General features: G+C 40.7%; 1 protein-coding gene across 1 annotated transcript in view; it reads left to right on the top strand.

Moving 5' to 3' along the window:
- Positions 1–18,722, top strand: part of hck (HCK proto-oncogene, Src family tyrosine kinase) — a 35,558-nt gene that overhangs the window by 2,012 nt on the left and 14,824 nt on the right. The window contains exons 2-6 of the mRNA XM_054789266.1: positions 4,374–4,533; positions 7,103–7,139; positions 14,074–14,167; positions 14,269–14,364; positions 14,655–14,758. Of these exons, the coding sequence (XP_054645241.1) occupies positions 4,414–4,533; positions 7,103–7,139; positions 14,074–14,167; positions 14,269–14,364; positions 14,655–14,758 (451 nt within the window). The 5' untranslated portion in view covers positions 4,374–4,413. The remainder of the gene's footprint in view (positions 1–4,373; positions 4,534–7,102; positions 7,140–14,073; positions 14,168–14,268; positions 14,365–14,654; positions 14,759–18,722) is intronic.

Raw genomic sequence — 18,722 nt, 5'->3', positions numbered from 1 at the left:
CCAGAAGAATATGTATATATAAAATATGTGTGACACAGGTTTTTTATTATTTTTTATTAATATCAACATGTCAGCTTGTTCTCTTTGCATTATTCCGCAATACCTCTGCTCTAGACAACCCACCAAAAAACCACAAACAAAATCAAAGACTAAAAATTAATCTTTTTTTATTAATTGTTTTCTCTGCTTGGTTGATCACTATTGTCTTAAAATAAGCACCTCAACTCCTCTGTTGTTTGCTAACTTGCTAGCGACCTGTGAGACACTTTTTTTTTTAAAGTGGGTCTTTGTCGCCAGGTTACTGATGTGTGTGAGTGACGGAAAGTAAAGCTCAGGGTTGCTTGCGAAGAAGTCGTTTGGTGCCATCTGTTGGTTTTGCCTGTAGAAATCTCTAGACCTGCAAATATAAGATGACCTGCCCTTTTCATTTCCCTAGAGAACAAAATACTGTCTTATATTGAGGTCAATAAGTTATTTTTCTGGTATTTGAGGAAGGCGAGCTGAGTCAGAGCTAGTTTGTCGTCTTAAATGGCATGCTAGTCTGATAGTTGATGCCTGCAGTACTTATCTTTAGTCCATGTTGCTGTTGGACCGCGCAGGCATAGCCAACCATTATAGATTGGCTATGATTAGAATCTGGGTAAAAATGGTAGTTTGCTTATTAAGCTCCATCATTTGGGTCAATAACCTCGTCCCAGTTCACTAAGAGCCTTAGTGTGAATCGGATGATCAATGGCAGCTTCATTTACTGAGAGAAAAAACTGGGACGATGTGCCACCATCAGCCTTGATGAACACATTTTTGAAAGTACACTTGGTGGAGGTGTTGGATGTTAGACACCTTGTGCTACTGCACCGTCATTCCTTGGGTTTAGGTGTGAAGGAAATATACTTGGCCACTTCATCACCTTCACCTTCATCTTGAGCAAGACACTTGTCATCTTGGAGGTATGTTTGGGCTCCTTATCATGGGGGAAAACTGCCATGCGGCCCAGTTTCTGCTTGACAATGTCACAGTACATGTTGCAATTTGCCTCAGTGCACCACAGCTCATCAGTGCCGGCGGCACTCATACACACTACGCTAACACCACCATTCTTGACTGTAGGCAAGACACGCTTACCTTGCTACTCACATGTGCTGGCAGCTATATAGACCATGTTGGCTGTGTTTTCACTTCATTTTCAGTGGACAGTCAATCTATACTGCTATGCAAGCTGTACACGGACTACTCTAAGTATATCCAAGTATAGTATTGCTCCTTGAGAAGATATGGTAGCTACAGTTTGATGAGTCAACGCTCGCAATAGGTTCCAGAAGGGTGTTTGACCTTTGATTTGTTCAGATTTCAAATTAATGGGGAATCAGACCCCAAGTTAATAGTTCCAATACGTACTACTAGAGATGTCATTAAACATTTGTAGTTGGTAAGTAAAGTGTCATCTTTAATGCATTCATGCATTAAACTTACAAAAAAACAAAACAAAAAAATAACTACTAACTGCAACTATAAATAGTTCAACTGGTACAAAATATTCTCCCAACAGAACAAGAAATGTTGGCATGCCGAAGTGCCATTTTACTAGTTTAAAGCGTTTTGAAAAGTAAATTTTTCTTGTTATTTCTTGACTGCTTATTTTGAGTATAGCTCAGATTCGAAGTACATATATGGTCTAACATACTGTAGCAAGAAAAATATATTTTTAGTCAAAAACAAGTACTGTATTTTTTACCTTGATTTCAGGCACTTAATCTGTTTCATGTACAGTAGACGCACCTACAACGTAAATAATCCGTTCCGAGAACGTTTACGTTATAGGGTTTTTACGTTATACGAAGCGTAAAATACATGTAAATAGCCTTACAGTAGCAAGAAAAATATATTTTTAGTCAAAAACAAGTACTGTATTTTTTACCTTGATTTCAGGCACTTAATCTGTTTCATGTACAGTAGACGCACCTACAACGTAAATAATCCGTTCTGAGAACGTTTACGTTATAGGGTTTTTACGTTATACGAAGCGTAAAATACATGTAAATAGCCTAATCCGTTCCAAGATCTTCCCAAACTCGAGATTTCAATGCGTGTGAACTAGTTTAAGGGCGACTACAAAGAGAAAGGGAGGTTGAAGGGAGAAGCCTGTCTCTCACACAAAGTCACGTACGCACTGTATAAGTCAGCCAATGAGATGAGAGCGTAGGCGGTGCCCAGATAATCAGCCAATGAGAGCGTGAAGCGTCAGAAGGCGTCACCAAGTGTACTCTGTTAGTCATGGAAAATTTTTCCCTCTCTCTGTAGCGCGCGCTATTCAAATAGAATTTCTGAACTTGCACCGACTTGACGCTCTACGTTATATGGAATTTTTTACGTAATACGATGCAAAAACTTGACATAAATTCCTTACGTTCCGTGCAATTTACGTAAAGGAGGTTTACGTTATGCGAGGTACTACTGTATTTCTGTTTTTGTGCCAATGACTTCATACAAAGACAAATACATGCCAACTTTTTTAAACAAGTCTTGGGCTTCTTTTTATATCCCCCAAAGACAAGAGTCTTCCTTTCTATACATACGTAAACATACCATACATACCCATACCTAAAGACACAAATCATGCCTAAAGGATTTCAAGTTGTGTGGTACGACTGAGCTGAGTGAGGCTGCTTTTACAGCTGCAGTCATTGAAAGCATGCAAACAGCATTCCTGATATGGTATGCTCAGTCAGCTGACTGTGTAGACGGATGCCATAAGGCATCTTTGTCCTTGTTGTAGCTTATCCCGTGACATGCTGTCAGGACATGTGTATGTAGAACAGTGGTACCTACAATTTCAACCACAATCTGTTCTGATTGGTTGTTTTGGAGGACTTTGGAATCATTTGCTTTCGTAAAATCTTAATCAACTATACTTCTAGCTGGCTAGTGGCTAGCAAAAGACGCATAGCAGGCAGCGTCGTCACTCAGTCTTAGTTAAGTCAATTTGTTTCTGTTCCATTGCAGTTAGGACTCTTGAACAGCTTTTTGTGTCCAAAGGACTTTTAATTTTGATTCTTCTGGTGTTTTGTACTAAAATGGTCGTCTGACGGTCAAGTCCATAATGTAGACTGCTTCTCTCCCTTACAGCCAGCTTGAATATACCTTAGTTAACTTATTTTTTTTATTTGTGTGCAAAGGTCTTTGAGTTATTTTTCATTAGAATACATTAACTTAATAACTTAAACGTGTCCTGTTGCTAAATAGAATTGTTTGGCACATGGACACAAGTAAAAAATCCCCAACTCTCAATGCAGAGTTTCGGAAAGCCTTCACCCTGGTCGGAGCTTTTTAAAGACATACACTTACACTTCCTATCAAGCCAACGGCTACATTCTGGACTGTCAGATTGGCCATCAGAGGTCCATGTTTTGCAAGTCTCAAGTCTTATAATCCCAAGTGTCGAGTCGAGTCTCAAATAAAAACTTGCCAGCCTAAGTCAAGTCTCAAGTCAAGACAGGACAGGTCAAGTCAGTACCAAATGAAATTGTCTAGTCCTTACAAGTTATAAGCACTGTTCAATAAAATGCCATTTTAACAATGTAACAATGTAAATGTAACAAATACAATGAATGCATTTTGAATTGTTTTATTTTTAACAAGACTTAGTTACAAAAAAATCGTACAGTGTTCCCTCTCTCTCTCGTGGTTCACCTTCGTGGATTCACTGTTTTGCAGATTTTTTTTAGTGCTTCTTTTTTCTTCCATCACAGCATATAAAAGCTGTTAGCCTGGCCGAGCCTGGCCATTTAAGAAGAATTGCATTGTGGGAAGTTGAGTGTCTATCTCTTCCCCCTCTCGTCTGTCTGCACTGCCCATTGTTTTCTGCGTCCTGATTGGCTGTAGACCATTGTCAATCAATCTGCCAATCGCCATCCTGCCATGTCTTCTGTGTCATCGTTAGCTTGCTTGCTTGCTAGCTTGTAAATGAATCTTCAGTTCGTCTGCAGCAGTATGTTTTAAGGATGCGCTAAAGTACAGCGGAACGGTGCCAGGACGATAAGGCAAGGTCAGCAGTGAAATATATGTGAGTGACTTAATAAGTGGATTTCACTTATTGCAGGCTATTTTAGGAAACTATGCCCCGCGATAAACAAGGGATCACTGTACTGACTACTGAAATAGCATTCAGGATTTAGTCATTGCAAGCCAGTACAACAAGAAATTAACTTCTGAAGATGTTCAAAGTACTATATATTCATTTGACCTAATTGTGTGCGCGAAACACCAGCAGTTTGGTGCTCACAGAAATGTAATCCACGCCTCTGCGAAACACGTTCTTGTACTGTCTGCACACTAAAGCCTATATCTAAAATCTTCTATTGAACATTTATTCATAGGTGGCATCAAAGACCACCTACGGTACATCAGGACAGCACCATGGGTTGCGTGGGCTCCAAGAAGGACCAGGATCGTCTGGGAAAAGGGAACAGCGACGTGCAGACAACTTCACAGACGACACACTATGTCAAAGATCCCACGGCGGGAAACTCCAAAGCGGTAAGCAGTCGTTACTGTCATACAGACAATTATGACTCATACAACTAGCTCATTGTCATCGAAAACAAGGGCAGGAATAAATAAGCTCTGCCTCTTCCTACTCCTTTTCAGACATGTTGAATTGTGCAAGTGTAAACATGATGTTCTTAATGTCACTTGCTAAGCACGTACGAAACAAATAAAACCATTACTACAGTATTATTACCCTTTTGGTTTAAGGTGGACAAGGATTTGGTCCCGATTCAACAGACTGTAACAGAATCTCTTTACCCCTTCCAGGAGACTGCTTGACTTTGGATGTGTGTGTATGTTTTGAATTGACATATAATTAATTTCTTGGGCCACAAGGTGGCCTAGTGGTTAGCTTATTGGCCACACAGTCAGGAGATCGGGTTTCAATCTCTGTTTGGGCATCTCTGTCTGGAGTTTGCATGTTTGCATGAGTTTTCTCCAGGTACTCCGGTTTCCTCCCACATTCCAAAAATATATATCTTAGGTTCATTGAAGACTCTAAATTGTCCATAGGTATGAATGTGAGTGTGAATGGTTGTTTGTCTATATGTGCCCTGCCATTGGCTGGCAACCAGTCCAGGGTGTACGCCGCCTCTCGCCCTAAGTCAGCTGGGATAGGCTCCAGCATACCCCTGTGACCCTAGTGAGAACAAGCGGCATAGAAGATGGATGGAATTAATTTCTAACAAGGATTGAGCATTTACTACAGTTAAACATTTACTAACTGCACACAGGTGATGTTATTTAAATATGTCAGGCAAGTGCAAAACCAAGAGTAGAGTGGAGCCTCCAAAGTCAAATGCTCTTAAGGTCGTAAAATGTTCAAATTCTAGCAAAATATTTGGCTGCACAGTGGGACATCACGTATATCATTGCGGGGTTTCTGCGAATCTCAACTGAATTTGTTTATGGATTAGACATGTGACTATAGTCATGGAAAAAATCATTAGACCACCCTTGTTTCTCCATTTTATTGATCCATTTTAATGCCTCGCACAACGGTACATTTGTTTGGACAAATATAATGATGATAACAAATATAGGTCATAAGAGTTGAATTTAAGAGCGTTAATTTGTTGTCATTGTTATATTTGTCCAAACAAAGGTACCTTTAGTTGTATCAGGCATTAAAATGAACAAGAAACTAAAGAAACAAGGGTGGTCTAATCATTTTTTCATGACTGTATATTGTGAGGCAGTTATACCTCTCCAAAAGAGCCCTTCACTTTCATTAAGAAGCTGATTTAAAATAATAATTGAAGGATAAGCAACTCCAAGGTAATTTACACTTAACATTTTGTGTTTGAAGCCGACCAATCTTCATCTCCATGTCTTCGTCACCTATTTCGTCTCCTCCTCGAAAACTAATGACACATTGCTCAAATCTTTGCTATAGTCATTGTTCTATCTCATCCATTCTCTCATGTTTACTTGTGATGTTCAACTGCGCTGACGTCACTTGGGAAACGCCCACTTCTGACAAGCTCCGACCAAAATGGCGGTTTAAGACATACAAAAATGCAATTTTTAATAATTTAACATTCGCTTTCAAAATAACAAACAACATAGAACATAAATACAAACAATATAGAATACTTTTAAGCAACATTGAAAAATCATTTCAGTTACCCTTTAATTATGCATATTTTTGAGTAATAATACGCCATATTCAACATTGAAACAGCTAGAGTTTATTAATTAAAATATTTTTGAAAAAACGTTGAGGCTGGGAAATTTGAACCACGACTGTACTGTTACACTCGTATTGTTGAGCATGCTCAGTGAAGTGCTGTGTAGATTCCTACGGTGCTTTTTTGATGGCGTAGAACACATTGTGGTCACAATTTGAGGTTCCACTCTAATTGCTGGTAACAGGAAAGCTAAAAAACAATTGACTTTGAAAACTTCACATTCAGCGTCCTTCCAGATCAACATTGAGAAAGATAAAGAAACCCCCTGTTGCTCCTGATGTTGTTTCATTAATGACAATTTCCCCACTTACTTATTGTTGGAACTGCTATTACTGTAAAAAGACATTACATGCGTAGCTATGTATACTGTATGCAGTATCTACTGTAGCTATTGTCCATTGTTGACCTGTCAAGAGTCAGTTTTTTGCATGATGGACAGACTTTTATATGTGTCATGCTCACGGGTAAACACAACAACCCGCCGCTCATGTCTGTAAAAAATGTGTAGTTCCTCATGGCCGTTGCTTCCTGTGTCTTTTGGCCGAAGTGAAGAAAGAAGAAGTGACGAAAGCTGAAGCAGCAGAAGGAGATTAAAACTTCAAAATTAGGCAACAACCGCTTAGATATCAGTCAACTTGTACGTAGAGTATTATCGCACTTTTACTTCCTGGATGCTTGTTATACAATTTTAAAACCAAAACCCATAAAAAAAAACCTCACCAGCAACAACACCCTGATTTTTAACTTTGATAAGACATGGTCCTTCCTGTCTGTCAAAAAAGTGCTTGTACTTGTACTATGAAAAATACTCATACTGTATATTACAAATGATGTTGTTAAAGTTTACCCTTTTTTGTGTCTTCCAGAACAAAATGTCACCCAGTCCACACAACACAACAAATGGTGCGTCACACAATCTCTCTGTGCATACTTCCTCCACTCTATTGCCTCCCTGAGTTTCTTGTTTTCTGCATTTTCTGTGTATCTCATCTTTATACAGTAGCACTATGTCCACGTCCCATGTTATATTATTTTTCGGTGCTTCAATAGTGTATTGGAAGTGTGTTGCTCAAAATCTAGCCTTGATGCTGGAATTTCCCGACGAGGAACTCACTGTTTTGTGTGTCTGTAGTTTTAATGCTAATGAGTGGTATTTGTCCACGCATGTCTCCGACGAAGTGTGTGACTCTAAGAAGTGCTATTGTGTACTTTATCCATGTTTTACATATACACTGTAACTCTGCCCTTGTCCAAAGTAATATATGTTACAGTACAATAGAGTAACATTACAGAGTGGGACAGGAGGACACAAATGTTAGCACCACTAGCAGAGCTATAGTATGTGAGCTACAATGCTAACATTACACTCACATTTTAACAGCAACATCATGCTAGGTTAGCCCATTCTCTGAAGAAAAACAAAATAATCAAACTTACAGTTCCCACGTCTGTACCTGACCGACGGATAGTTGGCAGAGCTCCAGGCTGTGTAGAGAAGCCAGCAGGTTTTGATTTTTTTTTTTTTTTTTACAAAGCTGAAGTGGTGGACTGAGTAGTCATAGATTTATTAGGTATTCATTAGTATTCATGAAGTATTCATAAGTAATATAATATGTCAGGATTACAGTATATCAAAACTATGTGGTTCTTATGGCAGTCAAATGGGACCAAATTGTTCCAGAGGGAAAAAAAAGTGTGTGCAGATATGCAAGTATCCTTTTCTATTCACCTTTCAATAAAGGGGTTCAATGAATTTCAAAATAATAATTTTTTAAAAACTACGGCTGTCAAATTTAACCTTAATAACAAGTTAGCGGAAATTCCCTTTAACGCCGCTATGTTTTTGTGTGTACACGTCCTGTTTGACCCTCGGCCTATACCGTAGTTTGAGGAAATGCAACTGTGCGGAAGTTGATGTGGAGCCACAAGCGGGAACAAATATTTAGTAGAAATGGACAAAGAAAAGGATATTTTGAATGGTAAGTTTAGCTTCAAAGCCGTGGCAGATGCCTCTCTCCACACGACCAATGTTGTTTGTATCTACTGTCTCAAACACCAGAGAGAAGAGATTTTCTGTTGATTTTTTGCTTTGAACTGCAAGCTAAAATTTGGGTTACGAGCTGCTATAGTTACCGACCGGCATAGCTGAGGACAGCTATTTGGAGGCTTGAATGTGACAAAGGTGGAAATGAGCGAGCACACACAGTGCTCAATGAGATGGCAGTAAAGGCTCACGAGGGAATTTACTGGCATTATTTTTTATTATTTATTAGAGATTTATTAGAATTTGTGTTTAAACTGCTGTGTTTGTCAGAGATGAATAAAAGTTGCATGATGCAAGGCCCCCCGGTGTCATACTGTACTTCCACGTTGTTGAAGTCACCAGACTAAGAAAAGTGATAAAGTGTGTGTAAAAGACTGTTTGCGTTGTGTGTGTGTGTGTCTGTAAAAGAGTATTTGGAAGTGAAGTATAAGCTATAGCCTGACTGCACTACAGTATACGGGCGCAGTCCTAGTTCTACAAGTACTACTGACTGTTCTTGAGCACTCTATTTTTTGTAAGTTGTCAATATTTATTTTTCTAACACCCTGTTTTTATTTCACTTAGTTTGCAAACCTTTATTTGTAATGTTTTTGACAATTAAATTTTGTGAGATTATTTGCTTGAAGACAGTGATATTTGAGTGATGGACAGTTTACCTTACCAATGCCTACTTGTTGTACATTGTGTTTGTTTTTTATACACTGAGGTCCATTTTGTGTTGAGCTGTTTAACAAACAAATATTTGCATAAAGCAAACATATTATCCAGTCTCATGTTGATAGGTGTATTTAAAATGATTTTCAAAGGCACACTTATATTATTAGAAATGCTCCGATCAGGGTTTTTTTTGCTGCCGATTCCAACACCGATCATCCATGAGTGAGCTCAATCCGATCACATGGATTCACTGTACATTTTTCAATTTATTTATGATGTATGCTATTGGACAGGTCCGCCGTTAGCCAACTCCAAGGGCCCCTGCCCTGGCAAATTGGTAATTAAAAAATGAACAGTTAGAATAAAAAACAACTAAGTTGAAAAACAAATATTCTTTGACCCTTTGTGAGTCATTCAAAATCACCTGGCCCAGGAAAGCCTAGTTCATTAAGGACCACTGTAACTTCACTAGGACTTTACTGGGAGAAGCAAAATGTGGGAACTTGAGTAGCCCCAAAGAGGATGTGAGTATTTTCTCAAGGAGATGCAAAGTGACCCTAATAACAGGGTGAAATTCAGAAACTGGCAAAGTTGACCCACCTACCGTTTTGCTCGATACCAACAGACCAACATGGAAAGAGGTATAGGAAGTGGTAGAAACAGCACCAGCTGCCTCAGCCCCAGGTCCCAGTGGCATCTCCTACACGGTGTATACAAAATGCCCAAAGCTTCTTCAGAGGCTATGGAAGCTGTTCCGGAGAATCTGAGAAAAAAGGCACTGTACCATCACACTGGCAGAGGGCAGAAGGATGCTTTGTCTCGAAAGAGGAAACCTCAGCGAGCATTAGCCAGTTTTGAACAATTTCTCTACTCTGCGTTGAATGCAAAATCTTCTTCTCAGTGCTGGCAAAAAGGTTGACGTCACACATGATTGGAAATGGGTATCTGAACACTTCTATCCAAAACGGTCCCGGGATTTTTAGGATACCAGGCAGCACCTTGAGAAAGGGATTGTCACCGGATGTACAGTCTCTATTTTGTTCATTATGGGTATGAAGCTCGGAGAAGGTGAAGTCGAGAAAGTAACCAGAGGGCCAGTTATGGCCTCTGGTGTCCGGCAAACGGTAATAAGGGGCTTCATGGATGACTTCACAATTACATCCACTCAAGTACAAGCAAGATGGGTTCTAAACAAGCTCGACAAGGTGGCAACTTGGACTCGAATGACATTCAAGCCAAGAAAATCAAGGAGCATGATTATTAAGAAAGGTAACATCATGAACAAATGTAATCTGTTCATACAAGAATAATCAAGAATAATCCTATCAATTGTCTGGGGAAGTGGTATGACAAGTCACTGAAGGACAGAAACACAGCGCTGAGAGGCAAGTGGAGGGATGGTTGAAGAATATTGAGAAATCCAGACTCCTTTGAAAATTCAAGGTGTGGCTATATCGGCATGGCCTGGTCCCCAGACTGATGTGGCTGATGACGGTGTTGGAAGTCCCATTAACATTAGTGGAAAAAGTGGAGCAGAGATGGGATCTCACGGACCCTGGACAAGGTGGGAACTCCCAAGGAGGAAGCTGACATGGGCAGACCTGTGGAGATTTGAGCCATTCAGGATTTCCTTCTTGCTGAGGGCTGTCTGTGACACCCTATCAACTCCTGCAAACCCACACAGATGGGGAATGAGGGAGGATCCAATGTGGTTTCTGTGGGAAAAATGGGACCATGGCACACATCCTGTCAGGTTGTAATATTGCTCTGTCCCAAGGTCGATAGAGACGGTGCCACAATAAAATGCTAGCCGTGCTCGCTGACATCTTAGAGCAGGCAAGAACCCGGAAACAAGACATGACACACTAACAAAATTGTTCAGTGACACTTGAAAAAGTTAATACGTACCCCATGAATGTGATATCCACTTCCCCGTGGGTCAAAAACAAGCTCCAAACTAACCGAATTGCTTGTTTGTTTTGAAAACAAAATGTCACTGTGGTAAAAAGTCACATTTTGAGTCCGAAGACGAGAAGCTAGCTAGCTAGCTGCCGCCAGTGACAGCTAGGCAAAGCGTGTAAACAAAGATGCAAAAAAAGTCGAACACTAGCAGGTTTGACAAGCGAGTGATCAAACAAGCTGGCATCCATTGGCGTAGCCTGTGTCAAGCTGTCAAACTGAGAGCATTGGAGTTTTACAGACTAGTGTTGATTGTCGTGGCAATACAGGACCAAGTGCGTCCCTTGTCGGCTCAATATGGGTGTTGGCAACACTATGTGACACAGCACACATGCACATTCATGTCATGTTTATGTTGTCATGACATGAATTGTGATGTCACCACAGAACAGTGATCGGTTTTGTGATCATCTTTGAAAAGCATTTATCGGCATATGCCGATCACATGTTTTTACGGAAATCGGCCGATACTAATCGGTGGCTGATCGACTGGAGCATCCCTACTTATTATAGAAAAAAACTTCTTTCTACTTGCAATTAATTACAAACTATGGACAATTAATTGTGATAAAATATTTTAACTGATTTGACAGTCGTAAAAAAAACTCATCCTGGCCAATTTTCATAAAATGAAATATTAAAACTCTTTTTTGTTTGTTTTAAGATGTGTAATGAGCCTGTACACAGGCCGGGCTCATCTAATTTTGGGCGGCTCAGAGATAGTATCATGTCCATGAGGAAGGAGGTGTTTCTTCCGTGACGTCATGAAAAGCCACAACTTCAAAAGTTCCTCTTCTCTCACAAGTGGAGCAAACAAGTGAGAGACATGATTTTTCTCACGTTTGCGCACTGGTGTGGTTCAAAATGATTTTCTGTCATGCACACCCAGAAACAGTACAGACATTTTTTCAGGACACCCCCACCCCCGAATTGAAATACTACTGAGCACCTGATAATATCTATTTGCTGGCATCATAATTCTGCATACAATCACCTGATTTTCAAAATAGTCAAACCTGTCTTAGCGGCCACCTTTATAGAACAGCCACCTGCCTATAGCAGCCACTGAAAAATCCCCCGCCTCAAATTTACATGTTATAGACCCTGTGTATAGCAGTCACCCGTCCAACGCGGCCAGCAGCCACCCATTTTGTCTCCCTTGGTCAATATCTGACTGCATATAGCGGCCAAATTACCAACTCAAGTAGAAGCTCCATGCACGAAAAAGTTTCGTTTTTCAATCAATGAAGCCGTCGTGTGTAGACTTTAATTACTGAGTCCTAGCTCAGTCACAATCATTCACAAGATCCACACAAACTGTCAGTTGTTCCACATAAAAAAGCCGTCTTCTTTTGAGCTTGCTATTTCCTGGTCAAACATGTAACTTTAAGAGCATTTGCACCAAAACATTACCGCAAAGTAGGCCGGGAACAGGACGTGCTCCCAGCGACGTTACAATAAAAAAAAACAAAAAACCATACACTAGCATGCATGCGGCAGCGGAAGCAACACTGAGTTGGGTTGTACTTAATTGAAGTATTTTAGAATGTACTCACGTTATTTTTGATCAATCCTCATCCACAAATCCATCAAAGTCCTCATCTTCTGTATTCGACACAAACAAAGCCGTCCTATTTTCCGTTAACTTGTCAGTGTTATTCAGTTCTGAAGAAAAGAAGGAAACTTCTTTTGTTGCTTCTGCCAAATTTATTTATTGAACGCGGCCACCAGACAGCAGCTCAGAACACACACACATCTCTCAGCATCGTCTCTCCTTCCTGCTTGCCCACAAGGCAAAGGTTAAACAAGCCCCACTACATAGCTGTCCAGCCAATGCCTGTAAGAAATGACACCGTTTATTTCCTGGTGTGCACTGGTCAATACTGTAATGCGGCTTGTTGTGGGGAAGGAGAGACTCACGTCGCCGATGTACTTTAATGGCTTTATTAACAGCGGAGAACACTGCAGGACTTTACATCCACGCCAACATAAACACACTTCCCAACTCTCTCGAAAACTCACAGCTAGCACTGAGCCTAGCTCTCCTGCTCGGGATGCCCACCGTCACTTCCCGTCACTTCCTGATGAACTAAAGCTGTAATGACAACTCTGCTGTATAAAAAGTAAAATATAAAAAACAAGCGTAACACATTACTAGCACAGCTTTGTTCTGTGGGTCGTGGATATATTCTATCAGTTATTATTAAGCCTCTAGCTTCCTTTTAGTAAGTAAAAAACTTGGCTATGATTGCACTACATTGTCATGTAGACCTACAAAGTACACTTGGAAGAACAAGAGGTGAATAAATGTATTACAACTGATGTGAAACTGATGAGGGGTAGGATTAAATAAGCTTTGCTTCTTCCTACTCCTTTTTGGACATGCAAAATTGTGAATTGTACTATGTGATGTGCTACTGTTTGACTCATATGCATGTTCAGGATGAATTAAAACCATGAACCATGAACCATGATAATAGCAAGCCTGGTAGTGCTGTACAACTTTTATCCGCAGTCCGCAGTGCCCTCTACTGGTCAACATTATTATTATTATTATTTTCCCTTTTTTTTCCTCTACTGGTCAACATTCAAACTGGACGCCAACCTGTCCACCTGTAGAGACCACCTGTCTATAGCGGCCCCTTTTGCAGACTCCCTCTAGTGGCCACTATAGACAAGTTTGACTGTAGATGACTAAAATGAACAGATATAACACCTGCAATAACTTCAAACTATTAAGTAAAGATTATTAACTTGTTTTGTAACATCTAAATAAGACTTCCTATTCCTGTGTACAGCCTGCTGATTAAGTTTGATGACTGCTGCCATCAGGCTGAAGCCTTGTGAATCATACAAGCATGAATACTATGCATGTAGTCAATACATGAAGACACTGGCACTGAACAGCCCACATCCCACTATTTGAGATGCACTGCCATAGGGACATATATTATTTTTAGACCATCATTAAAAAGTGACTTTTGTATAATAGGGCCTGTAGGCTGGTTTCGCTTGCAGATTAAGTATCGCAAAAAAGCCAAAGACAAAGCAAAACAGTTATTTACTTAATTCTGACTTAATTGAGTTCTTGTGATGTTTTATTCAACTTTAGAGACTTATTTTTCCCATAAATGTTGGTCAAACGCTCATTTCTCATTCCTGTCCTTGTCCCTGCAGGAGACATCATCGCTATAGCACTGTACGACTATGATGCCATTCATGACGGAGACCTCGGCTTCAAGAAGGGAGACAAACTTCAGATTTTGGAGGAGTGAGTAGAAAACCTCTTTTGATGTCATATAATCTCCTTGTTATAACTGTGATTAATATGGCTGTAAATCATGTGAATGCTGTTTAATGATGTGTCTGTAGATCAGGGGAGTGGTGGAGAGCCATGTCCATCAGCACTGGTCAGGACGGCTTCATCCCCAGTAATTATGTAGCCAAAGATACCCTGGAGGCGGAGGAGTAAGTGGATTGACACCTAAAGTCATTTAAAGCAACAATATAGAATATGACCTTAGAATAACAGCCTCAAAAATGATAATGAAGCTACACTGCCTTGTAATAGGAGACGAGTACTACTTTAGATAGCTACAATATTGGTGGACCAGCCAGGACAGACTATTATGATGTTAACAGTTCTGTTTGTGTTGCCAGTGCTCTGTTGTGTTGTGTTTGTGTCTTTGCCACCTTACACATTGTGTTGCAGAGCATTGAAGAGGTTTGTGCACTAACGGATGTTTGCTGTTGTAAAGGTGGTTCTTCAAGGGCATCAGCAGGAGAGACGCGGAGAGACAGCTGCTGGCCCCCGGGAACCGAGTCGGATCCTTCATGATCCGAGAAAGCGAGACCAACAAGGGTCAGTGTTCATCTGGCGGCCCACCGTCCAAATGCGGCTCATGAATGACATCAGACTGGTCCATGAGTTCAGTTCTAAGCTTTTTTGCAGTATAGACCTCAAAACAGCAGGGAGCTCCTGTCTTTTAGAGGATCTTTGATTCGTATTTTTCGAACTAGGTTCTTTAGGAGAGCAGAGCGCTCCTGTTACTGTATATAAAGGATCTTTGACTAGTGCTTATTGCAGTTAGTCCTTAAAAACAGCAGAGCGCTCCAGTCATAGAGAGTATCTTTGACTAGCATTTTTTTTCAGTAGTTCTTAAAAACAGCAGAGTGCTACTGTCATATGAAGGATCTTTGATTATTGCTTTTGCAGTAGGTCCTTAAAAACAGCGGCAGTCTGATGTCATATGCTGGATCTTTGAGTAGCATTTTTTTGCTTAAAAACAGCAGCTTGCTGCTGTCATATAGAGGATCTTTGACTCGTATTTTTGCAGCCGGTTCTTAAAAACAGAGTGTTCCAGTCTTTTCGAGGATCTTTGATTAGTGTTTTTACTAGGTCCTTAATGAGAGCAGAGCGCACCTGTCATATAAAGGATCTTTGACTAATACTTATTGAAGTTAGTCCTTAAAAACAGCAGAGTTCTCGAGTCATACAGAGGATCTTTGACTAGCATTGTTGCAGTCCAACCACAGGATACACATATACATCTGTATGTCATCTTATCTAAATGTTTTTTAAGGCCCTGTCACACCTTGAAGATTTAGCCAGCACATGCCCGATGTGATCATTTTGATGGCATACGTTGAACTGTGGACGTTTTTTTCAATTTTGGTCGTATACATAGCGTATTCATAATGAGTTCGACGTATACATGACGTATTAGTAACTTATATAGAACGTTTCTATAACTTATAGACAACTTATACCACCGAATGCGTAGCGTGTTGCCAGCGTTCACAACTTATGCCCAACGCCAGTCTAACTTATGCAAACCGCACGGCAGCATATGGCCGACAATGACGTGCCGTAGCCTATAAAAAGGCTGCCACTTGATGAATGCAAAATGGCTCACCTCACTAGACATCGTGGTGTCAACATCGCCATCATGCCGAAGAAAATTTCGAAGACCGCTGCCAAGAAGTATCAGGGCAGAGGGATCCATCACCACCCACAGCCTCCCCCTCCCACTCTCACTCTGATGGAGATGACGCACAGTGCCCTCTACTGGTCAAGCATGTAGCAGTATAAATATGGATTTCCTACAAGGCATACCATAATGTACTGTATCTGCAAACACAACAGCCTCCATCTCCTCTCCGCCAACCCTTACCAAGAAGAGAGCCAAGAAGACACTGTTTTGTCTCAAGGTATGTTGACATATTACGACTTGTGCGTAACTTACAAATAACGTGTGTGAACGGGCGTCAACGATCGCATAACTTATTGCCCACGTATGCGGGACGTATGAATCATACGTTGACATACGTCGAAAAGTTTTGTGCATGGACCAAATTTTTGGACGACTTGGACGTACTACGACGTATGCCAGCTTGCTTCAGCGTGCTCTTAACTTATACAAAACCTACCCATAACTTATTCAACGTACACCAGCGTATTGGCCAAATTCTTTATACGTTGGCGTAAGCTGGCTAAATCGTCAAGGTGTGACAGGGCCTTTAGTACTTGTGGTATGGTAGGTCTTTTTATGGCATTTCTTTTTCCTTTATGTCAGGCAAGACAAGTTTATTTATAGAGCACAATTCATACACAAGGTAATTCAAAGCGCTTTACAGAAAAGAAGGGTAAAATCACTTCATAAAATCATTCCATAAAAACATAAAATCTTTCTAAAATCATTACATTTAATTCTATAAATCATTCCATCCATCCATCTTCTATGCTGCTTATCCTCACTAGGGTCGTGGGTATGCTATCCCAGCTGACTTCGGGCGAGAGGCAGGGTCCACCCTGAACTGGTCGCCAGTCAATCGCAGGGTACATATAGACAAGCAATCATTCACACTCACATTCATACCTACGGACAATTTAGAGTTGCCGATTAACCTAACAATCATGTTTTTGGAATGTGGGAAGAAACCGAAGTACCCGGGGAAAACCCATGCACGCACGGTGAGAACATGCAAACTCCACATAGAAATGCCCAACGGAGATTCAAACTCAGATCTTCCCGATCTCCTGACTGTGTGGCCAACATGCGGCCACTTTGCGGCCCTGTAAATGATTCCGTAAAACAAAAAAATGATTAAAAATTAGGAGCGCAGATAAAATACTTTCAGTTGTCAAATGCACAGTTGTGTTTTCAGCTTGGATTTGAACATTGCCAAATTTGAGGATTGTCACACATCTTCTGGAAGATTGTTCCGGATTTTGGCAGCATAAAACTGAAACGCAGCCTCACCGTGTTTAGTCCTGAGTCTGGGCACCCGCAGAAGACCACTCCCTGAGCTTCTCAGAGCTTGAGATTGTTTATGTGCCTCTAACATGTCAGTGATGTACTTTGGGGCAAGACCATGAAAAGACTTGTACACGAGCTGGGCTGTCTTAAAGTCTATTCTCTAAGCAACAGGAAGCCAGTGTAGAGACCTGAGGACTGGACTAATATGGTCATATTTCCTGGTTCTAGTCAGGACTCTAGCAGCAGCATTCTGGATGTACTGCAGCTGTTTTACTGCTCGTTTAGAGAGCCTGGTGAGAAGGCCGTGACAGTAGTCTAGCCTGCTGGAGACAAAGGCATGGATTAGTCTCTCTAAGTCTGGCTTAGACACTATTCCCTTGATTTTGGCAATGTTTTTGAGGTGGTAAAAAGCTGATGATGTTATTGATTTAATGTGACTGTTAAAGTTCAGATCTGAGCCCATTATTACCCCTAGATTTGTAACCCGATGATTAGGTTTGAGGGAAAGAGTCTCAAGGTGACTGATAACACTTTCTCTTTGTTTCTGTGAGCCAAAGATAATGATTTCAGTTTTGTCTGAGTTTATCTGGAGAAAGTTGTTTTGCATCCACACACTAATCTGTTTGATGCAGTGACAACGTTAATCAACAGGACCATGTTAACCGGCCGTCAGTGACACGTAGATCTGAGTGTAATCTGCATAGTTGTGGTAGGACACATTGCAGCTGTGTATTAGCTGGCCTAAAGGAAGCATGTAGAGATTGAACAATAGGGGTCCCAGTATTGACCCCTAAGGAACCCCACATGTCACAGCCATTTGGTCTGAGACGCAGTTACCAATTCCAACAAAGTACTTCCTGTCCTTCAGATAGGACTTGAACCATTTTAGTGCAGTACCATAGATTCCCACCTTTCTAACTACTGTAATAAGATCACATGGTCTGTTGCAAAGGCAGCTCTCAGGTCCAGCAGAACTAAAAGTGAGACTTTGCCTGCAACTGTGTTCAGACAGATATCATTTGTCACCTTGATCAGAGCTGTCTCAATGCTGTGGTGAGGCCTAAAGCCTGATTGGAAAGTGTCAAACACATTGTTTGAGAGTAGAAGGTCAGTAAGCCGTTGGTATGCAACCTTTTCTAAGACTCTAAGACTAAGAATAGCAGGTTTGATATGGGCTGATAGTTGTTCAGTACTGTGGCATCAAGACTGATCTTGTTTAGAAGAAGCTAAATGACAGCAGTTTTTAGGGCCTTTGGAAATGTTCTAGTTTGAAGCGAGATGTTAACTCGATACGTGAGTTGTGGTAGCAATTTTACATATCTAGTGGGTAATGGCAGACGGCAGATGATCTCTTTGACTGTTTTGTCAATGACAGGTGTGAAATGTGTCAGCTCGAGGTGTCTAGCTGGCTGCAGAATAGTTATTTGTGTTGTGGAAATGATTGCATTTTTTCATACCTTGAACTTTGTCATGAATGAACGTTGCAAACTCATTGGACTTAGATGTAGAAATGAGTTGGCAGTGAAACAGGAGGGTTTGTTAATCTGTTAACTGTAGCAAACAGTA

The sequence above is a fragment of the Dunckerocampus dactyliophorus genome, chromosome 1 (genome assembly GCF_027744805.1).
Source record: "Dunckerocampus dactyliophorus isolate RoL2022-P2 chromosome 1, RoL_Ddac_1.1, whole genome shotgun sequence".
In the NCBI taxonomy this organism is placed as follows: domain Eukaryota; kingdom Metazoa; phylum Chordata; class Actinopteri; order Syngnathiformes; family Syngnathidae; genus Dunckerocampus; species Dunckerocampus dactyliophorus.
This window is presented reverse-complemented; position numbering and strand designations above follow the sequence as displayed.